This window comes from Cottoperca gobio, chromosome 17 (genome assembly GCF_900634415.1).
Source record: "Cottoperca gobio chromosome 17, fCotGob3.1, whole genome shotgun sequence".
In the NCBI taxonomy this organism is placed as follows: Eukaryota; Metazoa; Chordata; class Actinopteri; order Perciformes; family Bovichtidae; genus Cottoperca; species Cottoperca gobio.
Window position 1 is genome coordinate 16,540,988 of NC_041371.1, and position 15,248 is coordinate 16,556,235.

Consider the following 15,248-nt stretch of genomic DNA (forward strand, 5'->3'; position numbering starts at 1 on the left):
TTTGCAGGAACATGTTATCCTGGGAGACGAACACCCTTTGAACACTGAATCAATACAAATGTTTAGTGTGAATGTGACGCCTCAAACATATACATCTCATTGTTCATTGTGGTCATTTTACAAACACAAATGAAACTATATTTATTTCCATATTGCCATTGATATCAATCTTAAGTACTTTTTGTGTGTCATTAATTTGCACTCACCACTGTCATCATCACAAAGTCCCATCTCTCCTTGTGTTTAACGTTGCCTACCCAAGCTGTGAAACCGGAGGAGATGTACTATACAACAGATTGAAAAATACAGGAAATTAAAAGAGAGAGATGTTTCAGTTGATGAAACGGAGATACATTATCCCATTATGATAAACAAGAGAAAGAGAAGGCAGCGACATTTTCAAAATGTCATTTTGGAAATTTTCAGTTGACCTCAGACCATAATTCACTTTCCTCCACACATGGCTGCACTGATGCTTTATTCTCAGCCCAATTAAAAACAAGTCTGTGGTGTTAGTCACTGTGGAGAAACTCCAGAAATAAACTTTATCTCTCGCAACAAAAAAAGAAAGAGTACCTAGTGTACAGTAATTCAAAGGTCTTCTCCAAACTGTAATCGTTAAGCTGCAACACAGGAGCACACGCAAAGTATTCATCTGTGTGTCATAGCCGCCTGCGGTAATTTGTTAGAGAAATCATCCATTTCAATTACGTTTCACTGATCACTTGTGGAAACCCAACATGGCTCTTGGGACATTTTGGTTTTTATTTATTTGGAGAAGGCAGATTTTCTTTTTTTTCTCTTCCTGTCTGACCTTGAGTTTTTTAGTGCACACCTGCAGCCACACTGGCTTTCCAGCTCTGAGAGGTAAAATCATAGCAACAGAGAGGAGGAAAACAACATTCAAGCAGGCCCTTTTATCAATAATAGAGGGTGAGAACAAAGAGTGAATGCCCCAAACACCCAACAGAAAGCGGCTCTCGGCACTGTTGGCAGCTCCAAATGGCGGTTTAGGAATATTTTAAAAACTTCACTGCCCAGAAATTCTTAACACTGTTTTAGTGAACTGCAAATAACACAGCGATGTTTACCTTGCCAGCTGGTCTGGGAGGCTTTATACCAAAGTGATGAAACTATCAAAAGGTCAAAGGCCATGTTCAGACATTAATGCTGCGTCCAAAAAAAAGCCCTCATTCATTTTAATGAGAATAGCTGTGTTGGCACAGCAGGGGTTCTCACAAAAAAAGTCTGGCCAATGCAGGAAGTTGCAAGATGACATTGCCAATCAAGTTTTTAAAAGTACCCATAGTTATTACTTTGGAATGTGAATGGCGTAATTCTACTGGTTACCCTGCCATTATACTTTCAATACTTTAAAATTCTGCCTCATAATTTTAATGACATTAACATTTGTGATTTTCTTGAACACAAGTTTTTCAAAATAAGTATGTTGTTATAGTCTTGTAATCCTCTCATGCAGGAGGTCGAATGGATGGTTGGGTATCAAAAGCATCCACCTGATGTTCACATCCTGTCATATGCTAACAGTCAACATTAGTTTATTTTACAGTAGTTTTAGTTTCCTAAGCCCAACCAAACAATAAACTTATTGTCATAAAGAGACTGACACACACTGTTGTCCTACTAATAGGTCTGCCAAATCAGTGAATGCTCCGAAGAATTGTTTTGGAACCAGTTCTATCGTTAAGGTTGGGGGATTTTATTGATGTGCAATTTTGTTTTTTGTTTACTATCTACTAAGTCTTACAACTCATGGATGTATTATTCAAACTACTTCCTGGATTGTATTTCACTTTCTCCCCTTTAGCAACACACCCACTCCAACGTAACCTGTTTGACTTGATCAATTTAACCTTTTTTTTGCCCATTTCAATACGCTAATTTGTAAGTAAGTCTCAATGTAATATTAAAGCTTCTAGCTAAATCTATTTCGTAGGGTTAGGGTTACCACATGCATTTCTCTGTGCTGCTTCCTGGTGTGACAGGGGGCCTCCAATGTGGAGGGGATGCTACTGCAGCCAAGAGTATATGTTTATTTGAAAAGTAAAAATGAACCAGGGGTCTGGTAGTCTTGTACACATTTGTTACCCATCCATCGATTGTTGGACCTACACAATGGCCAAGTTCAGACCAATTTGGTCACACGGGTGGAAGTATTCTGTGATCTTCCACCAAATAATGCTAAAAATCCTGTCTTTTGCGGTACGACAGTATTATATATCAGCTTGGTATGGTAATGACCTTTTTTGCTGAAGATGCCCAAGTGCCTCTCTTCACTCCATACGTCAGCAAATTTAATGGACTCCAATGTTACTTCTAAAGCAACAAAAAGTACCAAGTTGCCAAATGTGGGAAAGCAATGTCGGAGGGAATGAAGGGATAGGCCGCAGGCCTGCAGGCCCATATCAGTATTTCACGATTATTATTGCTGAGCAAGTGTATAATTTATTCCTCATTAGTTGTGGCCCATACAACCTAATGATGATAATGATTTCCAAATTAGAGGAAAAGGTTAATATTATGTTGTAGTTTTTGTACTTCTGCATAGATGACAAAAGTTGCCTTGACTAATTTTCTTTTTTTTGTCTGAACCGCATTGGGACAGGATTTAATTCTCAGGGTAAGGTGGGGTGATTTTAACATCATCTACGCTGTTCAGAGATTTTAATATGTGGGTAATAATTCACCTCTATCCCAGTAATAATTACAGTCGCAATTACTACTGTGTTTCTGTGGAATTGCTGATCCTCCTGTAATTTAAATCCTGCCCTTCTAGTGAAAAGCTTCTTCCTTTTTATCACAGATTAATGTAAAATTTGACTTTTGTGTGAAAATTAAGTCAAAAATGTTTTTGCTAATGTGATACATGGAAAAATGCTAACACCGACATATGGGCCTATTTGGGAACCAATATGAAGGAATAAATGAAAGCCATCAGAAGAGCAAGACCCCATAAAAGCTCATCAAATGGGCTGTTATTGTTGTAATGCCAGCTACTGATTTCCTCTTCTATTTAGAGCCTCAGTTCTTTTGGTCCACCCTTAATAGTATGCTGACTTGGCTAATAGCAGTTCTTGTTTTCAGTGTACTTTGATACCAAAGAGTAGTTAATATTTGTGATGGTCTCTTTTTCTATTATTTCTTAACTAATTTATGCATGTTTAATTGCATTGGACATCAGAGTTTATGATACTCTCAAGAAATGTAGGTCACATTGAAGGATGTCAGCATGTGTTTCATTTCTGTTTCTCAACATTTGTAAGATTCTGGCTCTGTGTCCATGATACCCTCGGACTTTTTGTAGACTTGGACTGAGATGTTTTATGTGCTGTGTTTTTCCTCTTGTGTTACTGTACTGCCTTTGCCCATCTACACACCTGCTCTGAATCAGCCTCATTAGTCCTTCCCAGCCAATCAGCTCTTTCCCTGCTCCCAGAGTTCTGCAAATCTACACACCTGCTCTGAATCAGCCTTGTTAGTTCTTTCAGCCAATCAGCTCCTTTTCTGTTTCTAAGGATTTTCTACTGCCTAATCACCTCATTCCCCTCACCTGGGCTTCTCCCCACATCTCTCCACCTGCACTTGATCCTCTTGTAAGATCAGTTCAGTGTTTGTTGGATCCTTGGTTTTGTTCTGGGATGTTCAGTCTTGCCTTGCCTGCACGAAACCTTGAATTAAAGTTATTTCTCCAAGTTCCTGTTGCCTGCAGTCTCCTGCGTTTAGGTCTACCATTTTCACTCTTCTTGACAACTTTTGACTAAGTGATTCCGAAAGGGATTTAGATTTAGATTAAAATTCACCTCACACAGTACCTTTGCTTCGTGTCTCTCACTCCACCCCTCCTCTTCAACTCTCTTGTGCACTCCTATGTGGCTTTTGGCTTTCTTTTTGGGCTTTTTCTTGTCCTATTGGCCATTTCCTATAAATTCTTGAGGGTTAAGGTACCAGCACAGTGAATATTTAATTGTGGTTTTCCTGCTATAACGATTCAAAATGTATTTTTTTTCCATAGATAACAATGGGGATGTTTTGCTGTTGACCCATGCTTTTTCCAATCTTGAATACATTACATGTGTGGATTTAAATGTGAAGCCTGTAATGCAGCAACTGAAATACTTGCTTAAGAATGGCAATCAAATCAAGTATACTTGATCAAGTCTTTGGTATTTATCCTCTTTATTTCCTTTAATATATATATATATATATATATATATATATACATACATATATATATATACATATATATATACATATATATATATATATACATATATATATATATATATATATACATATATATATATTGGATGTATTTTTTTATTTTTTTTATTTTCATCTTTTTATTTTATTTTATTTTTCATACTTCTTTGTTAATTACTATTGTTGGTAACGGTTGTATTTCTGTTACAACTGTGTTGTATTCATGTGCTATTCTTGATATCATTACTTTTATTGTTCATGTTGCTGTGACATCCCCATGCTGTAGAATTGTGTCCACTTCCTGTCAGAATTGATTGTCATTCTGGTTTCATCGCCCTTTCTCTCACTCGGCTCTAACATCCTTCGATATTTATAGAAATGTGGAGCCTTGGACATAATAACTTTCTTTTTTTTGGTTCATAAGAGGTACTTGTGCCTGCTGTGCATGCTGAGTTGCGGGTGAACATCATGTAGAGAATACTTAAAGGGGCCCGTCTTGTTTTTATAGAAGCAGTGAGCGCAGCAACTTTTGGCTCCACTTTCATAGTGAAAGAGGACGAACACCTGCTGTGTGAGATTTAGTCTTAATTCCTCAGGAGGCACTTTTTTATTCTCCTCTGTAAGCCGGGCAGAGACACAGCATTATATTTCAAGTTCCATTCTGTTAGAAATGTTGCTATGGTGAAACTTTACTACATGTAGGCACTAAGTTGAACCTGTGAGTCCTGTGATATCATGGTAAATCAAATCAAATCAAATCAAATTTATTTGTATAGCCAAATATCACAAATTATACATTTGTCTCAGTGTGCTTTACAGACTGTACAGGTTACGACATCCTCTGTCCTTAGACCCTCGCATCGCACAAGGAAAAACTTCCTAAAAGAAACCCCAAAATTAAAGGGGGAAAAATGGAAGAAACCTCAGGGAGAGCAACTGAGGAGGGATCCCTCTCCCAGGACGGTCAGACGTGCAATAGATGTCGTGTGTACAGGATAAACAACATAGTACAAATACAACATTTGACAGAAATTATGTTGTGTTGGAAAAAAAGAAATAGAAAGTATGGATGAATCCAGGAAAATGTCAATAAGGCTTCCCGGTGTCTAGCAGGACCAGGTCAGCAGGCGCTGTCACGATTCATGATCCTGACGTAAACTTTATCAGTGGCAACCTGCCACATGAGAGACAGACACTCCGGGGATGATACCCCGGATGGTGAGTTAGTAACAACATTTACATAAATGCATACAGATAGAGAGGGAGAAGAAGAGAGGGAGGGGAGGAGAGAGGAAGAGAAGGAAGAGAGCAGGGAGGTGTCCCCCGGCAGTCTAAGCCTATAGCAGCATAACTAGGGGCTGATCCAGGGCAAACCTGAGCCAGCCCTAACTATAAGCTTTATCAAAAAGGAAAGTCTTTAGCCTACTCTTAAATGTGGAGAGTGTGTCTGCCTCCCGAACACAAACTGGAAGCTGGTTCCACTGGAGAGGAGCTTGATAGCTGAAGGCTCTGGCTCCCATTGTACTCTTAGAGACTCTAGGAACCACAAGTAACCCTGCAGTCTGGGAGCGTAATGCTCTAGTTGGTTTATAAGGTACTATGAGATCTTTAAGATATGCTGGAGCCTGACCATTAATTGATTTGTAAGTCAGGAGAAGGATTTTGAATTCTATTCTGTATTTTACCGGGAGCCAGTGCAGTGCAGCTAATAGAGGAGTAATATGATCCCGTTTCCTTGTTCTTGTCAATACACGTGCCGCTGCGTTTTGGATCAACTGAAGAGTCTTAAGCGACTTTTTGGGACAACCTGATAACAATGAGTTGCAGTGTTACGTAGATGAAAGAAGGCAGTCCTTGAGATTTGTTTTATGTGGGAGTTAAACGACAGATCTTGATCAAAGATGACGCCAAGATTCCTTACAGTGGTGCTGGAGGCCAAGTTAATGCCATCCAGAGCTTCTATGTCATTAGAAAATGCGTTTCGGAGGCGTTTAGGGCCAAGTATAATAACTTCAATTTTGTCTGTGTTTAACATCAAAAAGTTGCTAGACATCCAAGTTTTTATGTCCTTAAGGCATGCTTGAAGTTTAGCCAATTGATTGGTTTCATATGGTTTAATTGATAGATATAATTGGGTATCATCCGCATAACAATGAAAGTTTATAGAGTGGTTCCTTATAATATTGCCCAAAGGAAGCATATATAAGGTGAATAGAATCGGTCCAAGTACAGAACCCTGCGGAACTCCAAGACTGACTTTGGCTGTCATGGAGGATTTATCGTTAACAAGTACAAATTGAGATCGCTCAGATAAATAGGACTTGAACCAGCTTATGTTCCAGTCTCTGTAGTAGAATGTCATGATCAACAGTGTCGAAAGCAGCACTGAGGTCTAACAAGACAAGAACAGAGACGAGAAGTCCTTTGTCTGATGCCAATAGAAGGTCATTGGTAACTTTCACCAGTGCCGTCTCTGTGCATCTAGCATCTAGCTTCCCACTAATTGGAACATTTGAAGTCTTTTTTACTTTTTGATAGAAATGTTATTTTAGTAAATTCCCGCTGCAGATCTCTGCAGATGTAATAAGTTATCTTGCACTCAGACGCTGTCAGGGACATTTTCTCTTCACTGCCACCAAAAACAATTTTCCTCTTTTACATCACGGAGAGAATACATGCTGTTTCACTTTGAACCACTTTAAGTTATTCAAGTGTAGTACTTTTAAATTGTAGCCAACAGTTCTATTCTTTTTGTTTTTTTTGTTCTCCTCTCATCAACTCGTTCAGACGCAAAGCTGTCCTTGACAGACTCTCTATTCTGATGTTTATAGAGCCACTTAAAAGCTTCAAGTTGTGAACTTGAACATTCTAATAAGATATCTTACAAGAAACCGGTGGTTTACTTGGGTTGATCTCATCATTAGAGTTGAAGTTGCAGGTTTTTGCGTTTAAGTTTATTAGTACCGAGAACAAACGATAACTTATTTTTAGATTCGATTTTTTTTCTCACTGACCCTGAAATAAAGAGGCTGAAAATGACACAAGGTGATTTTCAGAAGCTTTTTTTTTTTACAAATAAAAATCTGTCTCATAAAAGAAATCTCAGATAATATTTCTGTACATAATGTCTGGGGTGGGAAAGGGCAAGTAAGTGATATCCATCAACAATCAGCGTTTTGTGATTCTGGGCTCTCTAGGTTAACTTTTCATTAGTGCTGAAATTATGAATTAATTGACATTTGTAGCAGCAATTCTGATAATTGATAATTGATAAAAGAGTCGAGTTGTGTTTAAACGGAGCTAGCTAGGGAGGCAATATCATGTGCTGCACTCGGCCGTACACATGAAAAGTGACAGGAACAGCGCTGAGAAGGAGCTGGTAAACCATCTGACATGCAGTTCTGAATCAACATGCTTAAGGCTGCATTCACACCAAATTGGGTGTTGCAGCGATTTAGCACAAGGCGAGGCAGCAGTGTGGGCGTGTCACTTAACCCTCATCCTACCAGCTGGGGTATACTTTTTCTCATATCTCACTGCTTTATTCTATCAATCCAATTTTTCATGTATTTGTCAATCAATTTGTTCCTCATGACTTCATATCATTGTTTTCGGTTTCTGTCTTGATTAGTGCCTTTTAAAAATACCAATAAATTAAGGGCACCCCAGTCAAAACCCCACCCAATTGCAGCCTATACAGTTTTAATATATAGAATAGAATAGATGGATAAAAATGTTTGCCATGTCATTTTAAAGGAGACAGATGCAGCAGACTAAAATTATAAAAAAAAATGTTTATTTTTATTCTTCAGATGACAATAATTACATATGTTATATGTCTATATGTCTATATCTCATATGTTTTGAGAAAGAAATTAACATTTTCACTATGATGGTTGTTTCTTACAGGAGTTTATTCTTTGGATCAGTCTGTAGTCCTTGTATGTTAAATATGTTGGTAGGATTTAAATGGCCCATTTGATTGACCCTGTTTGATTTGATTGGCCCATCGATTGCCGGTTACGTGATTGGCCACCTCAGTGTGACGTCGGGTTGCGTTTCTCCAAAAGTTGATTCTATCCCAATTTCCTTAATTCCTTCCACTGAGTCTGTACTCTCACTGGGCCCACTCAGTCTTGCGCGACACATTCTCACATGTGATTAAGGCCACTTACTTTGAAGTGAGTCTTTCATGTGGCAGGTTGCCACTGATGAAGTTTACGTCAGGATCAGGAATCGTGGCTGCGCCTGCTTCCTTGGTCCAGCTGGACACCGGGAAGCCTTTTTGACATTTTCCTGGATTCATCCATACTTTCTCTTTTTTCAACACAACATAATTTCTGTCAAATGTTGTATTTGTACTATGTTGTTTATCCTGTGCATACGACACCTATTGTACGTCTGTCCGTCCTGGGAGAGGGATCCCTCCTCAGTTGCTCTCCCTGAGGTTTCTTCCCCTTTAATTATGGGGTTTCTTTTAGGACGTTTTTCCTTGTATAAATTTGATTTGATTTGATGAAGCATTTCATCACTGAATATACAGTTAGGTCCATAAATATTTGGACATTGACACAATGTTCATCATTTTGGCTCTGTACACGACCACAATGGACTTTAAATTAAACAATCAATATGTGCTTTAAGTGCAGACTTCCAGCTTTAATTTGAGGGTATTTACATCCAAATCAGATGAATGGTGGAGGAATTACAACACATTTAATACATGGTATCCCCTTTTTAAGGGACCAAAAGTAATTGGACAAAGTAACATAATCATAAATCAAATTGTCACTTTTAATATTTGGTTGCAAATCCTTTGCAGTCAATGACAGCCTGAAGTCTGGAACCCATAGACATCACCAGACACTGGGTTTGGTCCCTGTTCCTGCTTTGCCAGGCCTCTACTGCAGCTGTCGTCACTTCCTGCTTGTTCTCTGGGCAGTTTCCCTTCAGTTTTGTCTTCAGCAAGTGAAATGCATGCTAAATTGGATTCAGGTCAGGTGAATTACTTGGCCATTGCAGAACATTCCACTTATGTGCCTTAAAAAACTCTTTGGTTGCTTTCGCAGTATGCTTTGGGTCATTTTCCATCTGCACTGTGAAGCGCCGTCCAATGAGTTCTGAAGCATTTGGCTGAATATGAGCAGATAATATTGCCCGAAACACTTCAGAGTTCATCCTGCTGCTTTTGTCAGCAGTCACATCATCAATAAATACAAGGGAACCAGTTCCATTGGCAGCCATACATGCCCACGCCATAACACTACCACCACCATGCTTCACTGATGAGGTGGTGTGCTTTGGATCATGAGCAGTTCCTTCCCTTCTCCATACTCTTCTCTTCCCATCATTCTGGTACAAGTTGATCTTTGTCTCATCTGTCCATAGGATGTTGATCCAGAACTTTACAGGCTTTTTTACATGCGTTTAGCTAATCTTGTCTTTCTGTTTTTGAGGCTCACCAAGGGTTTACATGGTGTGGTGAACCCTCTGTATTTACTCTGGTGAAGTATTCTCTTGATTGTTGACTTTGACACAGATACACCTACCTCCTAGAGAGTGTTCTTGATCTGGCCAACTGTTGTGAAGGGCTTTTTCTTCACCAGGAGAAGAATTCTTCTGTCATCCACCACAGTTGTCTTCCATGGTCTTCAAGATCTTTTGGTGTTGCTGAGCTCACCAGTGCATTCTTTCTTTTTAAGAATGTACCAAACAGTTTATTTGGCCACACCTAATGTTTTTGCTATTTCTCTGATGGGTTTGTTTTGATGTTTCATCCTAATGTTGTCTTGCTTCACTGATAGTGACAGCTCTTTAGACTTCATATTGAGAGTTGACCTCAACAAATTCCGACAGCAAATACCACACTTGAAATTAACTCTAGACCTTGTATCTGCTCCTTGTAAATTAACTAATGAGGAAACAACACACACCTGGCCATGGAACAGCTGAACAGCCAATTGTCCAATTTCTTTTGGTCCCTTAAAAAGGGGATACCACATATTAAATGTGTTGTAATTCCTCCACCATTCATCTGATTTGGATGCAAATACCCTCAAATTAAAGCTGAAAGTCTGCACTTAAAGCACATATTGATTGTTTAATTTAAAGTCCATTGTGGTGGTGTACAAAGACAAAATTATGTAAATTGTGTCAATGTCCAAATATTTATGGACCTAACTGTATTCAAACAGACCATACTATTCCAAAGTCTCATTCAAATGGGACCCACAGTATCCTCCATTCAAGTTAAGTTTGGGAATGGGACCAAATCCATTTAGCATTGGTCAAATTGTATTTTAAACAGGTACTGTGGAGCTTGCTGCACCTTGCTCTTATTTTCACCATTTCGTTGGCCATTTGAGGACAAATTGATGGTGGTAAATTTAGAACCTCTCAGCCTTCGAGCTTGAACAGCAACAACATTATTATTTGTTCCCTGTAAAGCCAGAGTGTCTGATTTACAGGAGAGCAGCAACCTTACCCTACTAGCTGTCTGTCCCCTGAAGGCTACATCTTCAAACGCTGCAATATTTGAAGTGAATGACACTTGAATTGATACGTAGCAATAGTGTTGTCATTGGCATACAACAAATGTACCATAGTTCGTACAGGTTTCCATTTCTGCCTCAGAAACATGCTCTCAATACATGGTGGAAATAAACATATTCTGGCCCAATAGCAAAGCAGAGCATCTGTGAGAGGCCTCCACTCTTATTCTCCAACTGGAGAGAGTGGCAGCAACCTAACCAGTCAAAATAAAACATGATGAAAACATAATCAACATAATTTCAGAGGAAATGCATTGGTTTTTCAAAAGGGGAATGTAATATAGTACTTGAATTTGATGTTTTTGTGTCACATATAATCAAAATGTCCCAGCATGATGGATATTTACCTTTTTTAATTCTACTTATTTGTTATTATTTTGTAGTTTTTGGAACATTGTGTGTTTGAAGAAGTCTGTCTGTCTTTACATTCACTGCATGGAGGTTTTATTTGTCTGCATTTCACCGCAGCATTTTAATAGCACGCTGAATAATGTTCCAGAGGACTTTGTTCCCTGCCAGTAAACATTTCTGGGCAGAAATTGTGCAGTGAATATTACTTCATTACTACATCAGTCGTGTGAAATGCTGCTGAAACAATGGTGTCATCAAAAAGGCCTTCCCACTTGTGAAGTAAAGCAGCGGCAGCATCTGTGCTGTCAGATAGTCATGGCTGCCAATACTATTTACACTAAGCATTCATATCTTCAGTGCATATTGTTCCAAAACCAACAATATGAGAAGCTGATGAAGCTGCTGTCATGAAAAAGCCCATCTCACATTGACATTGCTGTCATCAGTGTTTTCATTCCCCCATTTTCTTTTTTTTTTTGTATGAAGGGATATTCTTTTAGTTTAATCAAATGCTTGGTTGGGGATTTTTAAAGCTCTTGTCTCTGAGCAACGTTAGCATGCATTTTGTTTCAGTTCACATATATCCCGCTGAGGCAGCAAATCTTTGCTGCTTTGAAGGATTTTCCCCCTCACTTTGTGATCCGCAATCCGCTAACACTTGTAAGACAAGCTTCAATACATGCCCTCTAAATATAGCTAATGCCTCTGCTAAAACACACTCGGCTGAAATGCATCATAGACTTATTATAGTGTATTGTAAGAACAGTGTTAGTACCTCATTCTTAAGATCATTATGTATCTTGAAATAACAGACAATGTTGGTTGTTGATCGGACAGAACAGGCAATATGAAGACATCCCTTTGGAGTTTTTACTATTCTCTAACATATTATAGACTAAAAAAAAAAATTAATAACTAACGTTGAATCTGTAATTGCTTTTTTTTTATGACTATAAACTGCAGCCCTGATACAGTCAGTAAAATAAGTATACAGTACGTAGTTAATGATAAAACTATTTTAGTTGTCAACTACAACAATGTAGCTCTTAGTTTGGGTTTACTGCTATAATAATAATAATAATAATAATAATAATAATAATAATAATAATAATAATAATAATAATAAACTAGACATAAACAACACTGTCTATATACAGTATGTTTGTCCATATGTATTGCAAATGTAAAAGAGGAAAATGTTACATGTGTCAAACCTAATCCTGCAGAAACTTTAGGAGTGACATATTGTTGCTGCACCAGATATAGAGACCGAGAGGCTGAGTTACATCATGATCAAAATAAATATATGATAATAAATCAGACGGAGAAGTTGGAAGTTGAAATAAGTTAGAACGTTTTGATGAAGCTGCAATGACACAATAACTAACGGACAGAACTTCTATTTAAAGTCTTTTTTATACTGTCTAATAAAATATTCAGAAATGTTTGTGTAAAGAAAAGGTTGTTAACAGTAGCTTGACACCCTACATCTTTTTAAATATAGATTATTCAATATACTTCAATTTTTTTTAATTCTATATCAAGAGATGGAAGACCAGTGTCTCCATGGAAACTCCAGGGACGAGTACCAAACACTTTATACGCCACCGTTACAGATTCACAGTGCATTGCTATTGATCTGTGACAGCACAATTTCAGTGTGTGTTATTCAACATGGGTGCTGCAGTACATCATAAATCTGATTTGTGTTACTTTAAAGTTACAGTAAAACTTCATGTGAACCTTTTGTCAGACGGGAACAAGCAACAAGTACGTTTATAAGAAAACAGTTTTCCAGAAAACTTTGAGTGGTCGCCAAGACAAGAAAAGTTAAATAAAGTGCAGAACATTTACCATTTAGATGTCAGTGCTCTTCTGCAGTTGAACCAACAATGGGAACAGTCATTATAAAGGCCCTGTCACACATATAAGTATGACAGAAACGTATGCCGGCGCATACGAAATATCGGCAATAGGTTGATATAAATTAAGGGTAGGTTGTGATCGTTTGAAGGACGCAGACGTTACGCCGAACATGCCAGACATACACAGTTCCGTATGGCAGAAACATGCCGGCGTATATAAAAATTTGCTCAAAATGTGTCAGAGTCCAAATACGTCCAACTTTTCCACAGCGGTGTTGTAGCTGACGCATACATAACAATGTACACATCACAATGTAACAATTGTTGTTGGGTTGTTCTCATTCCAATGTCAGCTCTGTCAAGAAGTTACACTATGAATTTGCATGTCAAAGGTCTCGGAAGTTGAACTTTTGTACATTTGGTTTTTCCCATATGAGCAGAATCACTGATTTTGTCCATTTCACTGAAATTAATTCATTTTTGTTCTAAACCTTTGCTGTTCAAATTGATAAAATCCTCCCTAACCAAATAGTTACATCTCAAACTTATCACAAACTATTGAAGCCCCAGCATCCCAGCACTATCTTAAAATAACGAGGAAGTAGATTCACACTTGAATTGTGTGCATTGAAATTTGAAAAATCCATTTATGCAACAGCACAACATGTTCTGGAATCTAAAAAGAAGTCCTGATTTGTACTTGAAGGAGAAAGGTCACTGCTGATTCATAAATGCCACAGTCTGTGTACACTCGTAGTTAATGGTTTTTTCTTTCCTCCGCTGAGGAAGGTTTTTAATTTGGTCTAACTCACAATTAGTTTTTTACTTTATTATATCAGTTCTCCTCCATTGTGTGTATTTATAATACCCACTGCAAAAGCTTCACTCTCCAAGGTAAACAGTGCCGGTTTTTAATAAACTGCTCAAGGAAGTACAATTCACTGAAATGACATTCCCTCACAGACTTCAGTAAAAGGCCATTTTGTTTTAAAGCACAGATCATGGTCAAGAAATGTCTTTGTGTACACTTCTGAATCTACATCTGCTGGGAAGTTTTGTCTGTGTTCATTTACTATAAAGGCGTCATGGCAGTTCTTCCTTTTGTCCATCAAAGGATCTATGATAATGTCCTTGTGTTGATTCACTAAATGCAATAACTAAATCAAAAGTTAAAGCAGTATGCTGAAGGGAGGGGAAAAAAAGCTTTTTCTTTAATATATGATACGGATGACTTTCTGCTTGGCTTCCATCTCCATTAGCCTACATTTCAATTATTGATTGAAGAAAACTTTTATGCTCCGATCTGTTTCCACACTGAATCCTGCGGGGGCTTCCTCTTTGCTTCTGGCTGCCCTTTCCTTGGCATCTCTCCGAGGCCAACTTGGGGACAAAACTCCCTAGCAATGGTCGAGAACTTTTATTTTCTCATCGTAGGTGGTATTTTTCATATTTTTTATGTGTGAATCCAACAGCGGGTTCAACTTTCTTGAACCCAGACGGTGACTCTGGAACGGAGGCAGACAGCGAGCCTCAGCTGGCCTTTTACACCGATCCAAACCGCAGTCGACGCCGGAGTCGAGGTATGAGAAATGGTAACGCCAACAGCGCGTGGGGCTCAGGGGGTAAGGAGGACTCACACACCTACAGTCAGTTTATCCCGCCGTCTGATGGTATTGCCATCGCCATGACGCATGACAAGTAACCTTTACAGTGCATAATATTATAGCAGATGAAAGGCTCCAGTGTTTTCGTGATTTTGACTCCTAAAGGAAATACCTGGAGTTTGTGTATACAGTATGCTGTGTGTGTACGTAGGTGTGTGTCTTGCCAGTGGTTGTGAGCATGCAACACTGATCTCAATGCATCTACATGACTGAAGACAACGACTTCCGAGGTGTTCAGTGCCGAATAATTACAGCGATTTTCATCTCACGATATGGAAAAAAGACTTTATTCTTAAATAATATTACTTAAAAAGATATTATTTCTAAGGAGGAGCCTGTGCCAATGTGTCTCCAAGTGAAGCGGTGTAGCATGCTTCATCTGTCAGCATGCCATTGTCCTTGCAGCTGTGATGTACAGTAATGGGGTGTGGAAGAGAGACATGGGGAGGGGGGGGGTAAACAAATACAAAAATAAAGAGACAGTGCCCTAAAAATAATAGCTGCTGTCAGAAGGCGTTACAAGCCTTCACAACGCCTCGAAGCCAATTACTCTTCCGTCATGTTCACAGGTGTCACAAACATGGCGATGCCTCCAG

The 15,248-nt window shown here is 38.6% G+C and overlaps 1 protein-coding gene across 1 annotated transcript in view; it reads left to right on the forward strand.

Annotated features, from left to right (window-relative positions):
• Positions 1-15,248, forward strand: part of astn1 (astrotactin 1) — a 345,150-nt gene that overhangs the window by 89,886 nt on the left and 240,016 nt on the right. Inside the window, 1 exon segment of the mRNA XM_029453477.1 lies at positions 14,461-14,568. Coding sequence (XP_029309337.1) covers positions 14,461-14,568 — 108 coding nt within the window.